Source organism: Equus asinus, chromosome 20 (genome assembly GCF_041296235.1).
Source record: "Equus asinus isolate D_3611 breed Donkey chromosome 20, EquAss-T2T_v2, whole genome shotgun sequence".
Taxonomy (NCBI): Eukaryota; Metazoa; Chordata; class Mammalia; order Perissodactyla; family Equidae; genus Equus; species Equus asinus.
In genome coordinates, this window is record NC_091809.1 from 33,556,783 (window position 1) to 33,575,660 (window position 18,878).

The 18,878-nt window shown below is 36.5% G+C and overlaps 1 protein-coding gene across 4 annotated transcripts in view; it reads left to right on the forward strand.

The window, feature by feature from the left end:
- Nucleotides 1-18,199, forward strand: part of ZBTB44 (zinc finger and BTB domain containing 44) — a 71,496-nt gene extending 53,297 nt beyond the window's left edge. For 3 of the 4 annotated variants that reach the window (XM_044751641.2, XM_044751640.2, XM_070489915.1), the window contains 4 exons: nucleotides 8,498-8,582; nucleotides 11,275-11,438; nucleotides 13,079-13,379; nucleotides 15,872-18,199. In XM_044751641.2, coding sequence (XP_044607576.1) covers nucleotides 11,423-11,438; nucleotides 13,079-13,379; nucleotides 15,872-16,154 — 600 coding nt within the window. In that variant the 5' untranslated portion in view covers nucleotides 8,498-8,582; nucleotides 11,275-11,422 and the 3' untranslated portion in view covers nucleotides 16,155-18,199. The remainder of the gene's footprint in view (nucleotides 1-8,497; nucleotides 8,583-11,274; nucleotides 11,439-13,078; nucleotides 13,380-15,871) is intronic. The other variant, XM_014858523.3, reaches the window with a different exon arrangement.
- Nucleotides 18,200-18,878: the final 679 nt, after the last annotated feature.

The following is an 18,878-nucleotide window of genomic DNA, read 5'->3' on the forward strand; positions in this document are numbered from 1 at the left end:
AGAGAACTTCTGAACTCAGCCTCTAGGGCCAGTTCAGATGGCTATCCTCTCGTCATAGTCTATTCCTCTTGTATATAAGAGTCAACACACTAGACAGACAGATCATAGGAGCGGGTGTTAGAAGGCTAGAAAACAGTTTCACCAGGGAACAATGACAAATCTGATTGGATAACCAAAGTATTCCCAAAAGACCTTTTTCTAGGAAAACAAAATAAATCTAACACTGAAGAGCTTCAGTGAAATATTTGAGCCCAGTTCAGCATGAACTTACCTACCAGCCAAGGGCAGATTGCACCTCAAAAGGGATTTTAGATGTACACTCTCTTATCAAGGTTCCCAGTGCAAGGAAAAGAACTTCAGCTGAATCTCAGTGGGTCCTCCATTTCTGCCAATGCCCTGTTGCCAGAGACCACCAGGAGCATACCTTTAATTGAACAAGTTGAGTTTATTGCTTGTTTGCAAGATGGGAGATCATACACCATGGGGTCTTTAGGGCTTCTTAGTAAGAGGGTTTTAGAAAGAACTTATGAGAGAATTTGGGCTTGTGTTAGGTGGTTTCGGGGAGAATTCAAGGAAATGGGATTTGCTTAGAACTGGTGATGTCAGAAAGCAGGGATAATTCTGTGATTGCGTATCTTAATGAATACCTAGTGATGCAGACTAAAGTGACCCCAAAGCAGCAGTGACTGACGTTACCTAGAGAGGGGGATATTTGATATTTTTGTGGTTGTGCAGTGACCTTGTTTTTGTAAGTGCTTAAACGAAATTAGGTGTTTTGTATCAGACCAGTGTGACCTGATGTTGGTATTCTGTGAGATTGTTTATGTCCAACAGTAAAACACCAGGGCCTAGCTGTGAACACCAGGCCCACTCCTACACATCAGTGTCAGGCCAGTTCCTGAATGCTAGGGACTGCTTTTCTCTTAAGTATGAAATGAGATGCTGTATTTAAAATGTTTAGAACAGTGGCTGGCACGTGCTAAATGCTCAGTAGTGGATGGGTATGGTAATTATTTGTCACCACCAAAAGGGTTTTTGTGTCTTGAGTACTTAAACAATAACAGAAAACAGGAGTCAGTTTGATGCAACAGAAGCTATCCTACAGCACTCCTTATTGGTGAAAGAGAGTAGACTCTCTTTTTTTTTTTTTTTTTTTTTCCTTCTGCTTTTTCTCCCCAAATCCCGCCAGCACATAGCTGTATATTCTAGTTGTGGGCCCTTCTAGTTGTGTCTAGATTCTCTCTTGATAAGGTAACCTTCCCTATATAAAGTTGATTGTCTTGTATCAGCTTTGCTGTTTCATAAGGTGAGAGAGTTCTGTTTAGAATTCTTAGCCCTCATTACCACTGAGAGCAGAATCCCCATAATGTAGAAAGGAAACTTCATTTTAATAATTTAAGAAACATCACTGTCGCCTCAGAAAATTAATATTGCTTGCATATCCTGATATTAAGTTAGTTCAATTAAAATTCCAATTCATATAATTACTTGTGTTATCATTGGCAAAAAACATTGTCTCAGGAAAAAGTTTATGATTGTTTTTTGCTGATAGTTACAAAAGTGATACACTGTGTTAATGTTTTAACTCAATTTAGCTTGGAGTGGTTTTTATTTTTAGCTTTCAGTGCAGTTAAAATAGCCATGGATGAGAAGCGAGTGCCCTTTGTTTTACCTTCCATGCTCACTGTCCATCAAATTAGGGATCTAGAGGCCAAGGACTATATGCTGTTTTAAAATGTGGAAATGTATTTGTTTTAAGAGGGACCATCCGGGAGACAGCCCAGTGGCTCAGCGGTTAAGTGTGCACATTCCACTTCAATGGCCCAGGGTTCGCTGGTTCAGATCCCAGGTGCAGACATGGTACCACTTGGCAGACCATGCTGTGTTAGGCTTCCCACATATAAAAAGTAGAGGAAGATGGGCACAGATGTTAGCTCAGGGCCAGTCTTCCTCAGCAAAAAAAAAAAAAAGGAAGATTGGCAGCAGATGTTAGCTCAGGGCTAATCTTCCTCAAAAAAAAAAAAGGGGACCATCTACTAGATGCTTCTTAAACTCCATTTTAGTTCTTTTTGACTAGCTTTTTATTAAGTCTGCTTTATTTTATATCAGGGTTTTTTTACTGAAGTATAGTTGATACAGTTTTGTGTTAGTTGCAGATGTAGAACACAGTGATTTGACATTTATATACATTATGAAATGATCACCACAATGTCTAGTAACCATCTGTCACCCTACAAAGTTATTACAATATTATTGACTGTATTCCCTATGCTATATATTACATCCCCATGACTTATTTGTTTTATAACTGGAAGTTTGTACCTCTTAATCCTCTTCACCTGTTTCATCCAACCCCCACCCACCTTCCCCTCAGGCGACCACCAGTTTATTCTGTATCTGTGAGTCTGTTTCTGTTTTATTTGTTTTGTTTTTTTAGGTTCCACATATAAGTCAAGTCGTATGGTATTTGTCTTTTCCTATCTGACTTATTTCACTTAGCATAATACCCTTTAGGTCCATTCATGTTGATAGAAATGACAAGATTTCATTCTTTTTTATGGGTGAGTAATATTCCAGTGTGTGTGTGTGTGTGTGTGTGTGTGTGTGTGTGTGTGTGTGTCTGTCTGTCTGTCTGTCTGTCTTTATTCATTCATCTTTATTCATTCATCTCTCAATGGACACATTGCTTCCATATCTTGGCTATTGTAAATAATGCTGTAATGAGCATACGAGTGTATATGTCTCTTCAAGTTAGTGTTTTTTGTTTTCTTCTGGTAAATACCCAGAAGTGGAATTGCTGGATTATAGGGTAGTTCTATTTTTAATTTTTTGAGGAACCTCCATGCTGTTTTCCATAGTGGCTGCACCAATTTACACTCCTACCAACAGTGCACGAGGGTTCCCTTTTCTCCATCCTTGCCAACACTTTTTATTTGTTGTCTTTTTAAAGAAACTTGATAATACTAGTTTCAGTATAAAGCAGAGTGGTTTTTATTTCCACCACAGCAAGACTCTGCCCCCTGCTAGAAGTAGTATAGCTTGCCTGATGGTGAGGAGCAAATGTCAGTTAGATCAATCTTCCTGGTCCTCCCTAATCACACCTCCAGGCCTTTTTTGCAAGTCTTTGCCTATAAACTTTAATGTTGCCTGCATTCTGAATAACTGCAGAATACTGCTATAAAGTAGATTTTTTTTCTGTCCGTGGTGACCAGGTCCAAATATTGGGACTTTTTCAGTTTTTATCCCAGGACACATTGAAATGTTAGTGTTTATTTGCCTTTCTTTAAGTAAAAAAGTGAGAATGGGAAGATACTGACAAGTGAACAGTTCTTTCTTAGACAAAATGCAGCATTATCTGGTCTCCCAACCCACATTGGATTAAAAACAAATAAGAAGGATCAGGAATAAGTTGGATAAGTAGGCATATACAGGAAAAGCATAAATGTCTTTTGATAGTAAGGGAAAGAGAACAAGAAAAGGCATGTACAGAAGTGCTAAATACACACCAGTAAGGGTGAGATAGGGGGCCAGGAAGAATGAGGGTGCAGTTGGAGACGAATACAAACACACACAGTCCTGTCTCCTTTCAAAAACCTCTATCAGTGTATTAGAATATAGTAGACTAATTGGTGTTCTTGATGATGCCGTGAGTCATTAAGAAACAAAAAAGAAATTAATATTTCTGATTTAAGAAGTCAAGGCAAAATGTAACCCTGTCACAAATTTTCTAGCACAAATGATTTAATAAAATAAGTTTGGTTACCTTTAAAAGCGATTAGGTTAGTTTTTTGGAAAATTTTACTTAAGTGGAAAATGTATTTATTCCCTAATAATGTCGGCTGATTCAAGTGTTGCAAAGGGGAAAACTGAAGTATAGGATTCTAAATTTTTGTCAGGAGGAAATTTCATCCTATGGGTCTATTAACAGGTGTTATTTATTAAATGTTCATATGTATATGATGTTGTGCAAACTGTTGAATTTTAAGTACATTTTAGCTTTCATTAAAATATTACAACCAAAAGCTTGCTTACTGTTCACAACTTCAGTGGCTCAGATTTATTCATTTGGTGCAGCACAGCTGATTTGCATACAGTAAAGACATTGGCAAAGTTCAGTACCTGGTGAGAATAGGCTAGATTGTTTGTCTCTACCCTCCCACTAAAAACAACAATATGATTTTTAAAAAGTCACCTTAAAAGTACTTGAAAAGATAGGGAACTGCCGGGTTAAATTTAGGGAGGAAGCCTTATGCAGAGAGGTAAGTAGATACCAGAGCACTAAAACCAGTTTTTCCATAAGACATTTTCCAAAACACAAATGGGCTTTGCTTCATCAACTCCAAGAGCAAGAGAAACAGAAGTCAAGGCCCAGAACATGTGAAAGTTGTGAAGTCTTAGAGAAGTTGGTCCACACATTAAGTAGGGACCTCAAAGGACTGTACCACTAGAACTAAACCTGCTCCCCTTCCTCCAGACTCTAGAGGTCTATAGAAACAGCCACATTGGCAGTGAGCAGACTTGAAGATGAAAAGGAAAAAGGAGAAAACACATCCCTGAGAAGTTGTGGCCACCAGCCAACCCTCTTGCAGGTTAACATCCTGATTATTCCTTGCACAGTAGGCCAAGGAATCTCAAACAGTGAATATGGTTTAGGTAGTGCCCTCCAGGAACCTAGCAGAAGCAAACAGAAAGCTTCTTTGGAAGAGGGCATATTCATCGTAACCTCAGCAAAACAGTCCCCTGCAAATCATTTTCAAGGGCAATAACCACTGTCAGAAACAACCAGGCACACAGACAGCAGAGAGAGAACCAACAGGAAGAAAAAAGAACATGCAGGAGAAATCAACTGGCATAACCAATTGGCATAGTTTTCACACACAGATATAAAACAAATATGCTTACTATGTTTAGTGAAATAAGCTTGAACAATAAATGCAGAGAACAGTAAACTGTAAAAAGTGATGTAACAGATTTGAGAAAAAAACAAATAGGATTTCTAGAAAACAAAAAGATAACCAAAATTTAGAAACTAGGTCAACATTTTGGCAGCTGATTGGACTTAGCAAAAAAGAATTGGTGAATTAGAAGATAAGTTAGAAGAAATCACCTGAGTGCTGCACAGAGAGAGACTATATTAGGTTCCCCTGAAAACAGAATCAAGGGGATAGATAGAGATATATAGAGATTTATTAGAAGAGAGTCACTCACATGATTATGGAGGATGAGAAGTCCCACAAACTGCCATCTGCCAGCTGGAGGCCTAGGAAAGCTGGTAGTGGTAGTTCTGGTCCAAACCCAAGGCCAAGAACTGGGGGGCTGATAGTATAAGTCCAAGTACAAAGGCCCAAGAACTGGGAGCACTGATGTTCAAGGGCAGGAGAAGATGGATATCCCAGCTCAAGCAGAGAGAACAAATTCACCTTTCTTCCACCTTTTTGTTCTATTCGGGAGTCCACTGAATTGGATGATACCCACCTACTTTGGTGAGGAGGATCTTTATTACTCAGTCTACCAATTCAAATGCTAATCTCTTCCGGAACCACCCTCACACATGCACTCAGAAATAATGGGCATCCTTTAGCCCAGTTAAATTGACACAGAAAATTAACCATTACAGAGACAATGGTAGAGACTACAGTGGAGAAAAGGATAAAGGTTATGGACGATACAAACATAGGTTTTGGTGGAAGTCCTAAAAGGAGAAGAGCAAATGGAATAATAAGGAATAATAAGAAACACAGTCCTAGACACATTATAGAGAAAATTCAGAAGATTAAAAAAATGACATTACTTTCAGAAGAATATCTGACTTTTTAATAACATCAGAAAGCAGTAGAATGACATCTTCAGTGTGCTGAAAGAAAATATCTCCAAATCTAGATGTCTACACACAATGAAAATATCTTTCAAGAATGAAGGTGAAATAAAGGCATTTTCAAAGAAACAAAAACATAATACATCATCACTAAAGAAAATTCTTAAAATTGGACTTCAAGCAGGAGTAAAGTGAGCACAGATGGAAGGTCTTACATACAAGAAGGAATGAAGAACAAGAAAGATGTAAATATGTGAACAAATGTGAACATTGCTTGTATGAAAGTAATGTGGGGCTTTATCAAAACAAGTAAAATATCAGACAACAATCTGTAAGTTGCAGAAAGAGTGTGTGTGGGAAATGGAGTTAAAGTACTCTAGGACTCATATTATCCAGGAGGAAGTAAAGGTTTGGTTTGACTTTTAGACTTTGATAAGGTAAGTATGTATCTAGTTTTTAACGAGTAAAAAAGAATAGGATAAGATCGAGTGATTTCCAAACTAATGGGGAGGGGGGCAGGGATGGGGATGCAAAGGGCCAAGAATAGCCAAGATGTTCAGGAAGCAAATGAACAAGGTATGAGAGCACTTGCTTTATCTGGTATCAAGGTCATAAAGCTATGGTAACTAAAGGTTGGCATTAATACAGGTACAAACAAGCAGATGGAACCAGTAGAGAACCTGGAAACAGACCCAAGCATTTATGTACACTTGATATATGACAGAGGTGGCACTACAGAGCAGAGAAGAAAAGTCAGACTTTTCAATAAATGTGTTCTATCACAAAATCAGCTCCAGGGGGATTAAAGAAAAGACCTAAATGTCAGAGGCAAAACTTAGATCTTTCTATAAGACAATTTAAGATAGAGAAGAATTTCTTAAAACAATACCAAAAAGCTATACCCAGAAAGGAAAGGATTAATAAATTCAATTAAAATGTAAAACGTTTGGTCATAAAAAGAGTAAAAAGGCAAGCCATGGAAGAGGGAAGTATATTTGTAACGTATCACTGACAAAGGGCTTGTATCCAAAATATGAAAAGAACTCTTAGAATAAAAAGCAGACAGCTTGGGGGGCTGGCCCAGTGGCATAGTGGTTGAGTTCACACACACTGCTTCGGTGGCCCAGGGGTTCGCCTGTTCAGATCCTGGGCACAGAACTACAAGCCCCACTATGGCAGCATCCCACATTGGAGAACTAGAAGGACTTACAACTAGGATATACAACTATGTACTGGGGCTTTGGGGAAAAAAAAAAAAAGAGGAAGATTGGCAACAAATGTTAGCTCAGGGCCAATCTTCCTCACCAAAAAAAAAGATAATAAGACTTGAACTGGCATTTCACAAAAGGAGGGGTTTCAATAAATAAATGAAAAGGTGCTCAATCTCATTAGTAATAAGGAAAATGAAACTCAAACCACAATTAAATATTGCTACACACCCACCAGATTGGCAAAATTTTAAAAATCCAACAATACCAAGTTGGTGAGGCTGTGGAGCAACAAATCTCTCATATATTGTGGGTAGTAACATACAATCACTTGGAAAAGAGTTTAGCATTTTCTAATAAAGTCAGATACACGTATACTATGACTCAGCAATTTTATTCCTAAGTGTAGGTACCCTAGGAAAAAAGCATGCATGTATGCACTAAGTTAGTTGTACAAGAATATTCACAGCATTTTTTACAGTAGCCTGAAACTGTCCATCAAGAGTGAAATGGATAGATTATGGAATATTATGCAACAATATTTAAACTTCACTTACATGTAACAATATGGATGAGTCCACAATATTGAAGGAAAGAGGGAAGACACAGAATACGTGGATTGTGATTCAATTTATATAAACTTTACAACCAGGCAACACTGTACTGTTTATAATGTGGGTATGGACTTTTCCCTAAAGGGCATGCATGGTAGTAAATAGCTTAGACTTAACTGCCACATGGTCTCTGTGGCAACCACCACCACTCCACTCGGCCACTGCAGTGTGAAAGCAGCCCTAGACAGTATGTGGCCATGTTTCAGCAAGAACCAGTCCCTCATCTATGAGCACATGGATTTGAGATAAAATTACTTTTAAAGGTGGGATAAGGAAAAAAGGAAATGATAACCATAAAAGACAGGATAATGAGTATCTCTTGGCAGGAGAGGTTTGTGATCAGGGAAGAGTAAATGGGGCCTTCTAGGATGCTGGCAGTGTTTTAGTGGGACTTGTGTGGAGGTTGCACAGGTGTTCACTTTATAGCTATCTTTTTAATTCTATGTAAAGTTAAATACTTGTGTGTACAATAAGTTGTATGTCACAATAAAATAAGTTTTAAAAAATAAAAATGGTCACTGTTTCCTTAAGTAGTTGTTATACATTTAATCGTATGTGAATTTTTGTTTAGTTTACATTTGAACTGCTCTACTTGTTTCTGAAACTTAAATCAAAGAAATACTCCTAAAGGAATTTAGGTAGTAATATAAGGCAATTATCTTATATGTGATTTCTTTTTAAATCACATAAACATTTAATTAAAAGTGAAATAGAACACTACTACTTTTGATTAGTAATTCAGGATATATGCATTAGATAATCTGTGTTTAGAGGCTTAGAGATACAGCTTGCAACTTGTATCTTGGCTTATTTATACTAAAGTGTTAACAGCTGTCCTCTTTTCTTTCTTTTATTCACAGGCTCAGTAGATGAAGGCGTCACCGAAGGGTTACCTACACTTCAAAGCACTTCTAGCACTAATGCTCATGCAGAAGATGATGATCGGTTAGTATTAAGAGAGTGTGTAGTTTCCTTGTAAGGGCTGTGCTTGCAACTCTGAATTCAAGCATTTTATCTAGGAATTATATAAGAAGTTTATCAGGACCTCACTTTAGTATATTTTATATGTATATTTAATATATTTAGTATACTTCAGAGTAATGAGGTAGCATCATCACGTCTAAATTAGACCACCTATGCAAGGTTTTTTGACATTTCTGAAACTAGTCCCATTACTTTAAATAGTGTCTGTATCAGGGGTTGACAAACTATGCACTGCAGGCCAATTCCAGTCCACCACCTTTATTTGTAAGTCGAATTTTATTGGAACACAGCCGTGCTCATTTGATTACATATTGCCTGAGGATGGCAGAACAGAGTGGTTGAATTAGAGATCATGTGGTGTGCAAAGCCAAAAATATTTACTGTCTTATCTGCTACAGAAAAAGTTTGCCAAACCCTCATCTGTGTACCCATAATTCCCAAGTCATTATCGTCAGATTGAGCCTCCCTGCTTGATACTTCCACAAGGATGTATAAGGGGCATTTCAGACTTAACATGGCCAAGACAGAATCTAGACTTCTAACTCCCTTCAAAGCCTGTTCTTCCAGTCTTTCCCACCTCAGTAAGCAGCAGCAGCATCCCCCTAATTTCTCAAGCTGTATCTCTGGCAATTATTCTTGATCTTTCTTTCCCTCACCACTCTGCATTCCCCTTCCCCATATTTAATCTTTAGGCAAATTCTGTCAACTGTACCTGCAAAATATGCCCTCATCAGTCTACTTTTCATCCATCTCTACTACAGTCACCCGAGCTCAGGTTACCACCATCTTTTTTTTTTTTTTTTTTTTTTTTTAAAGATTTTATTTTTTCCTTTTTGTCCCCAAAGCCCCCCGGTACATAGTTGTGTATTCTTCGTTGTGGGTTCCTCTAGTTGTGGCATGTGGGACGCTGCCTCAGCGTGGTCTGACGAGCAGTGCCATGTCCGCGCCCAGGATTCGAACCGACGAAACACTGGGCCGCCTGCAGCGGAGTGCGCGAACTTAACCACTCGGCCACGGAGCCAGCCCCAGGTTACCACCATCTTTTGCCTTGCCTACTGCAGTAGCCTTCAGCTGGCCCTTGATTTCATCCTCCCCCTATGCCAGTCATTAGCCACATGGTGGCCAGAATGATCTTTGTTTTAATTGTCAAATTATGTTGCTGTTTTAAAGCAGTAGATTCTTAAAATTCTCCAATAGATTCATTCTTAAAATCTAAACTCCTTGCTATGCCTTTTAAAGCCCTACATGATATGACTTCTGTGTAACTCCCTTCAGACATTTTCCTTGTTTGCTACCTTCTAGCCATATTGACCTTCTTTCAGTTTCTAGAATATTCCGTATCCCTGCTTTCGGGTCTTTCTGCCACTTTAGGGCCTTTATTCTGCCTGAAATACTTTATCCTGATTTTCACATTTTCCTTCTTGGCCTCCAGATCACTGTCTAAATGTCATTTCTCAAGGAAACTTTTCCTGATCACCTCTCTAAAATAAAACAGCACCAATTGGATCACCCTATTTTAATTGTCTGTTCTGATAATTTTCTTGAGTATTTATTGTCTGTTTCTGACAGCTGAATATAGACTCCACTGAATGAACTCCTCATAGAGTGTCCAGGACAGACTTTAAAACTCTATTTGTTGAAAAATTGAAGGGTTCAAAGAACTTAAAGTTTATTGTTCTTGAATAGCTAAACCTGGTAGAGCAGATTATGAACCAGAGTCATTTAAAAATAAGTTAGTGAAGGTATAAACAAACAAATGTGCCTAAATTCTTTAATTTTAAACATTAGTTGTCTGTTCTATACTAAATACTGTGCTAAATGGTGGGGATGTAGACATGAAATGTGCAGTGCTTGCCCTCAGACATCAAACCAATTTTGGGGAATGGAGAGAGGTTGAAGATAGACAGGTAGACAGATAATCATGAGTGATCTGCAGAGGGTTCTGTTGCTCTGGATAGGAGGCTACCTACCTAAGCCACTGATAAATCAAAGAAGGCTTCCAGGAGGATGAGGTGACTTCTTAGCTACATTTCATAAAATGAGTAGGCATTATCTAGGCAAAGAAGGTAGCCAAGTTAAATGTGCAAAAGCATAGCATTGAGAGAGAACTATTAGGAACTGCCTGGTAGAGGATATGTTTAGGGAGTATGACAAGAAATGAGGTGGTAAAGTACACAGAACCCAGATCACAAGGAGCCTTGTATGCCTTACAAAGGAGTTTAGACTTTATTCTGAAGATAACAGTGAACCATCACAGGATTTTAAACATGTGGCTGATTTAATCAGAGAGATCGCTGTGAAACTAAGAAGGATGGATTAGAAGGATGCAGGGTAAAGAGTGGGAGTTATGAATTCAGCCTTGTGTTGGTGAGGGCCTAAATTAGAGCAGTGATAGGAAGGAAAGGGTTAGAGAGATTAAGGATCCCTAAGGGAAAGTCGTTTCTATGTTCTGTGGCCATATGTCTTTTCTTAAGATGCTGACCATGCTGGACAGGAACATTGTTTTCATATAATTGTAAATGGAACTTGTGATCTAACAGTTAAACTGTTTCAAGAAGTCTTTGTTTTTTCTTTTGTTTATTTAAAGTTATGCAGAAATATTTATTCAACTTAAACTTCAGAGCCTGGTTGCCTTCTTTGGTCTGTTTTTTAGATTGGAAAATGTTCAGTATCCCTATCAACTCTACATTGCTCCCTCTACCAGCAGTACAGAACGACCAAGTCCAAATGGTCCAGATAGACCTTTTCAGTGTCCAACTTGTGGGGTGCGATTCACCCGTATTCAGAACCTGAAACAGCACATGCTCATCCACTCAGGTAATGTCGTTTTCCCTATTGTTGCATAAATGAGTACTCTAAAACATTTTATTTGGGAATCCCAGTTAAAAATAGTAAACAGGTGTTTTCGAGTTTAAAAAAAAAAGGTATCTCTGGCAAGTCAAATGAGAACAGATAAGCCTACATCTGTTGCTGAAGTGGTGCAGTGTCACAAAGCTGTTTGCTAAACACATTTGCCACCACAGCATAAGTATTCTGATTAAGACTTGGGGGGCGTGTAAAGTATGTAAATTTAAAAGATATTGGATATATTAGGTGTGTGCATATATGTGAGAAAAGTACAAATACAGATGGTAAAGCAAATGGGGTTAAAAGGGCATATATTGGTGGTCTTTGTACTATTCTTGTAACTTCTCTGTAAGTTTGAAATTATTTCCAAATAAAAGTATTTTTAAAAATTTACTAACAATAATTTAATTTTAGTTCTGCAATCCTAAATTTCTCTGTGCCCTGATTAGTCAGCTTTGTAGTCAGCTTTGTAGTATTTTTTTTTTTTTAGTGTAAAAGAGATTTGGGATAAATGATGTATAAAACAGATTTGAAACTTAAGTTCACTGATCACCTAAAGGCAACACAATTCTTGTGGGTTGAACAGGGACCTCTGCTGAGCAGGCAGTTTGCTCTGTTCTCAGCAGGAACCATCTCACTTTCCTCTCCTGTACAGAGGTCTGATAGTCCCTGTGCTAACACCAGTTCCCTACGACTTTGTTAAATCAACAGATTGTATTTTGAAGGTTTTTTTTTTTTTTACCAAAGCTATGAAAATGAGTTTGAGGAAACCATTAATATACTTTATAGTTCACATTATTAATTTCTACATATTTTTTCTAGGACTACTACAAATCAAATCCCTGAAAACTCAGTTTATCAAGTGCTAATTCTATCATGATCATTAATTATGTTCAGGAATCTTAGAATTTTCCTTTTTTCTTCTCATTTCTCTCTGAGATAGGGAATGAAGAGTAGGTACTAATCATTTTCACATCTTTTCAATGTAAACCTCACTAGTGAAATGAAATAGTAAATGTGTTATATGGGGATTTGGGTTCTGTTTAAATACTGTGCTTAATTGTGTTTCAAAGTCTGTAAAATAGATGATTTAGGACAGTATTCAAAAATCAACTTAGGGAGCTGGCCCTATGGCCTAGTGGTTAAGTTCAGTTCACTCCGCTTCAGTGGCCCAGGTTCAGTTCCCAGGCACAGGCAGACCTACACCACTTATCGGTGGCCATGCTATGGTAGCAACCCACATACAAGATAGAGGAGGCTTGGCACAAATCTTAGCTCAGGACAAATCTTCTTCAAGTAAAAAGAGGAAGATTGGTAACAGATGTTAGCTCAGGGTGAATCTTCCTCAGCAAAAAAGAAAAATCAACTTGGGTATATATAACCTAGTTTCCCCCTCCTCCCCGTGCCTTTCTTTTCTTAAAGCACTAGTGACTTTTCAAATGTTCTCTACCTTTTCTGAGATATTGAATTGGAATATTTTTTGCTGGTGATTTTTATCTCTTCATATTATCTATTGCTACAAAATTCAGAATGTTCAGAAATGTGTGTGGTTTATTAGCTTTTAGTTTATTTTGTTTTTAGATAATATTTTGTTTTCCTTTATTTTACAGGAATTAAACCATTTCAGTGTGACCGCTGTGGGAAAAAGTTCACCAGGGCTTACTCGCTAAAGATGCATCGCCTAAAGCATGAAGGTAAACGCTGTTTCCGGTGCCAGATATGTAGTGCCACTTTCACTTCCTTCGGGGAATATAAACACCACATGAGGGTTTCCCGGCACATTATCCGCAAGCCTCGGATTTACGAGTGCAAAACATGTGGCGCCATGTTCACCAACTCTGGGAATTTAATCGTGCACCTGAGGAGTCTGAACCATGAAGCGTCAGAGCTAGCAAACTACTTCCAGAGCAGGTGAGGTGCACAACGAAGCCAAACCAGGAAAACTGCTTTCTGAACTCTCTTCTCCTGCTTTCAGGGCAGCCTGCCGCGTTTTTATCAGATTGCCAGCTAATCAGTCACATTCCTTTTAAATTCCCACTATCCATACTCTGATCTCTTGATCTGATAAACTTTTGTTGAATCTTCTAAGTATGTACAATTATAAATATTTTTATAGTTGGTATTAGAAATCTTTTTCTACAGAAGTAGACTACTTACCCTCTTGTTTGTTTGTTTGTTTTAATAATATGAGGTTAAATTAATTCTGTAGTGGATCTTAAAAATAGACCTTACTGGAAAATTTACCATGCCAGATGATATTTAGTGATATTAGATTACTTCACACCCTTTGGATATTAATAAAATTCTTCACCACTTCTCTCATTTTTTTTTGAATTCTATATAAAAGAATATACATTTACTAATAAGAGAGAAACTTCAATAGCAATTCTAATGGATATGATTATTTGGATCAAGTGAGGTTTTCTTTTTTTCTTTCAGTTTAGAGCTCAGTGCTTTTAATGTTAGTAGTTTATAATAGAGTTCCCTTTCTGATTTATAGGATATCCAAGGAAATCAGATTCTCGTTCTAACTCAGCCAGTAACTGCTGTTAGGATTACACGTGTCACTTTACAGATGAGGAAGCTTGAAACTTAGAGATCAAATGTAAGCCTTGAAGGTGATTTCTAAGGTCTCCTCTACATGTAAAATTCTGTTGTCTTTTTTTAATACTTTATCAGAATTGTACATCTATATGAGTCCTTAGTTTCTTATGAAATCTTTCTAAATTTTTGCATTTTAACCCACCTTTTTTTTTAAATCTTATTTTTCGATAAATGTCAAATGATTCCTGAGCCAGCCCTGATGGCCTAGTGGTTAAAGTTCTGTACTCTCTCCACTTCAGCTGCACAGGTTCGTGTCTCGTTCACAGAACCACACCATCTGTCTATCAGTTGCCATGCTGTGGCAGCAGCTCACATAGAAGACTAGAAGAATTTACACCTAGGATATACAACCCTGCATGGGGGCTTTGGGGAGGAGAAAAGAAGAAGATTGGCAACAGATGTTTGCTCAGGCGAATCTTTCCCCGCCAAAAAAATTCAAATTGTTCCTGTGTATATTTTGTTTTTCTCTTCAAACCAGACATTCATTTTGTTTAATGTCGTCATTTATGGCTAAGCGTCTGGTTGTCATATCACTAAACCTAGATTAGATGTATCGTATCAAACATTGTTTGTTCAGGACTAAAATAGGATCCCAGTTGACTCCTGTTGTCGGTCTCTTCCCTATACAGGGCCCTCTATCCTCTACTGCTCTTGTCTGACACCTGAAGACTCTTTAGAAAGGATAACATAGGACATTGTAAATTGCTCTGCAGATGAGCAGATTTTAATTTTTTTATTAATAGTGGACAATCAAATTATAAAATTACCTTATTAAGTGTATTAGTTATTGACATTCCTAGTATAATGAACTTTTTTAGTTCAACAATAGAGTTAAAGCATCTAAGGTAAGACTTGCTTCATAGTGCTTATTGTTTTAACTACAAAAAATGCTTATAGTAGAAAACTTAGTAAATATGGAAAAGTATAAAATATAAGAAATTAAAAGTCTTTCTTGATCTCACCACTCAGAGATAATTTCCACTGTTGTGAAAATTTTGGTGTGTTTTCTTGTCCACACCCAGTAATTAAATACTTATTTAATAGAATATTAAATATTTCCAATATCAGTAAATTCTTTCTGAGGACTAACGTGTGACCAGTTTCATGGCATTCATTTCCAAATTCTGATTCAAGATAATTTATTAACTCTTTTCATATAGCAAATCTAATAAGTTACACATAAATTTTTGTTTTACATTTCTCTATATAATAGATAATGTATAAGATCATTTATGCATAAGGATTTATTTTCTTAGCTAATTTATATCCAGGAAGTACTAAACAGCTAAGTTTATATACCTCTTAATTAGTGTATAATCCAAGAAAGATTAAGCATAAGTTATTCAAATGATCTTTCCTTAAGTGGGCATGCTAATCGTATTTGTCAGTCTTTCAGAGTGACGCTGAAAGTGACAGTTCATCTCATCAGTTGGTGGTAGGGAGAGTTGAGATACTTCGGTTCTGATGGATGCCTTTGGTTCATATTTAGGAAAGTTTACAAGTTGAAAATTCCTGAGTTATAATCTTCATTCAAAAATCTTCGTTCAAGAATTAGAGAAATGAAATGTACAACTGAAATCTCAAAAGGTTGTAATCTATCATAACATTAATAAAAAAATAAATAAAAAAAAAAAACGTAAAAAAAAAATAAAAAATAAAAAAAAAAATAAAAAAAAAAAAAAAGAATTAGAGAAATGAAAAATCCCAATCTTATTTTACAAATAAGGTCTTTTTATTATGTCTTATTTGTTACTGGTTTGAAAATTAACTCCCTTTTTCATCCTTTGCCTCTTATCTAGTGATTTCCTAGTACCGGACTACTTAAACCAGGAGCAGGAAGAGACCCTTGTTCAGTATGATCTTGGAGAACACAGTTTTGAAAGCAACTCCTCTGTTCAAATGCCTGTAATTTCACAGGTCTCCTCGACCCAGAATTGCGAAAGCACCTTTCCCTTGGGGGCTCTTGGTGGGCTGGCAGGAAAAGAGGAAGAAATGCCAGAGCAGCCAAAGACCAGTGCTTGTGCTGAGCCAGCCAGAGATGACCCCCCAAAATCAGAGCTGTCTTCTATAACTATTGAGTAATTTCATGGTTGGGCTTCATTTTTGGTTTTTGGAAAGTGCCTGTGCTTGGTCTTGTACATTTAAATTTAATTTAATTTTTTAAACAAAAAAGGGTTTGGGAAAGAATTTCTCTTTTTACTTTGTAAGCCCTGCAACTGATGTTTTATTTTTTTCATGACTCAGAGATTGCTTTTGTAAGTACACAATAATGTGATGTTGAAATACAGTAGAAACTATGAGACTTAAAGAGCGCCAGTTGACTTAAAACATCCATCACTTTCTTCTTCCACTGTTGAAAATAGGCTGACAGCAGATCATTAGTTAAAGAAGAAATCAGATGATTATTGACCTTCCTGAGATGAAACAAATTACTAAACAATGACAACTGGCCTGCATAGATGTTTACTCCTATACACAGGACAGTGTACACTATTTTGTAAAGCCTGTTGTTTTTGCAAGTATTTATGGTAAGCTTTCTTAAAATTTATTGGGTGAATACTTCTGAAATCCAACATACTCTTTTTTTATTTTTTATGCTTTGTCATTTCTATTATGATTTTTCATGGTGAAAATTTGCATAGGCTTTCCCTGTACCTTTATAATACTGCTCCTCCGAATAATCTTTCTGTCTTCTGTGATAGAAGACAAAGAACCATGACTGAGAATAGTCAAGCTGTGTATGAAATGACCAGGAATGGAGAATGTAGTATGTAAATCCCAGCTTCATAGGAACTCTTTAATATACTGCTTTTCTGAGTAAAATTGTTTACCTGGTCTTTGAATATTAATGCTTGGCTAATTAGGTCATTGTGTACATCAGTTTTCCTCTTGCCCCATCAGCAGTCTTTCTCTTGAACATACTGGAGTGATGCCGTACAAAGGAAAAATATTGGAGATATTATATATTTTATATATAGGTTTATGTATTGTTCGGGATATTTTTATTGTACTGTTTTGGAGAAAATAAAGAATTCTCTGTTAAGGCTACATTCTTAACCCAGCTAAAATTGTTTACAAAATTCCATACAACAGTGAGACATTGTCCTTGTTCTGAAATATTTTTAGACATTGCCAAGTTAGTATAGTTTTTACACAATGTAAGCAATAATGTAAAAGATAAGAAGAGGCTATAAAATGATGACTTGTGACTCATAAATTTGTTTGGGAAAAAAATTAAGGCCAAAAACCTTAAATTAATGAATATCACCTCTTTTGCTGCTAAAAAAATGAAACTTCCTGGTTTATATATAAGTTGGAATTTATATGATACTCTAGACTGGAGTATCCTTTTCATTTGCTACCATTAAAGCATCACTGACCTTGATCTTAAATATTCATGAGTCCATGAACAATGAACTTTTGAGTAACTTTTTTTCTATGTATATGCCCAAAGTTTAATAATTATAAAAGCACCTGATTAGATTAGAAAAAAGAAGCAAAGTGTGATTTCTTATTCAAAACACAAGATCTGAATTTTGTCTGAGTGCTAGATCTTAATAAAAAAAATATATTTTTAAGTTATAGTGATTTAATTGTTTCATTTTTTTTAATTGGCTAATTCTGTAGTTGATTTCTCCCCATGAATGTAAAGGAAGGGAAAGTAAACTCACTGAAGATTTTTTTAAGTTAAAGTTCTTTCTGTCTCTTTCCATATTCTATCTTTAACTTGTTTCCATCTCTTCTCTCAGTTGTGAACCTGTTTTTCCCCCTTGGCTCTCAAACATAGGTGTCTCACCTTCATAAAGATCAAGATACCCAGGTTAATGATGGGTTTCCATCATTTATGCTTCCTTACTCATAGGGTTGAATTAGTTTCTGCAGCAGACTGTGATACTTAGTACTGCTGTGTCTCAACTGGAAAGGTCAGAAATTTTTATTTTTGATGTCATATATATTCTTTGAAAACTGTTATGCCTACCAGTAGGTAAATCTCAAAGTTAGTGTTAAAATCTTAATATGGGCAAGACAAAGAATAGGTAAAATTACGACCAGGAATCAATTGTTGCCTTCAGTTCTAAGAGTTATTTTTTTTAAAAGTGAGTAAGTAAGAAAAAAAAAGAAGGAAAGAAATAGGCATAAAGAAAAGAAATGTGTGTGAATCGTTTGGGGATTTGTTGGTTGAAAATGTTGTGACATATCCCCTATCCTGAGAACACTACGTGAAGAGAGCCTGTACAGTTTTGACAGCTCTGAGGTATTCTGTGTTCTCAGAGTGTAGGATTACCACCACTGGCCATTGTTTCCCAAATGGAAACTTTAGATTTTCATTGGTAATTATAAATTGCACAGATTTCCAAGTTTTATGAAAAATTTGAATGTACTGTGAAAATGCATACTTGGTTAGTTGTCTATTCCCCAAATTTTATCAATACAGGTAACTAGTATTTGACATAAAGTGATATAAACAAGGCTGTCTTTTTTCTATTTCATTAAGACTCTACATTTTTCTTGATACACAATTTAAGGGTATTTAGCTTATGAATCTGTTTTAGGAAACTAAGCTGCAAGGGATATAATTGTATATAGTGTTATTTAGTTTTATTTAAAATTCGTTTAAGAGAAGGATACATGGATGTATAATTTTTACCAGAATATATGGAAAACATTGCAAAGAGATGAATGCCAGTTACAGCATCCCATCCATTAGAAATTACTGGTGTAACTGAACGTAAAAATTTCCAGGTTTGAATACTTAGGTACAGCTGCCTTTCCTAAGGGCCAAAAGGGTAATTTTGTGATATTTAA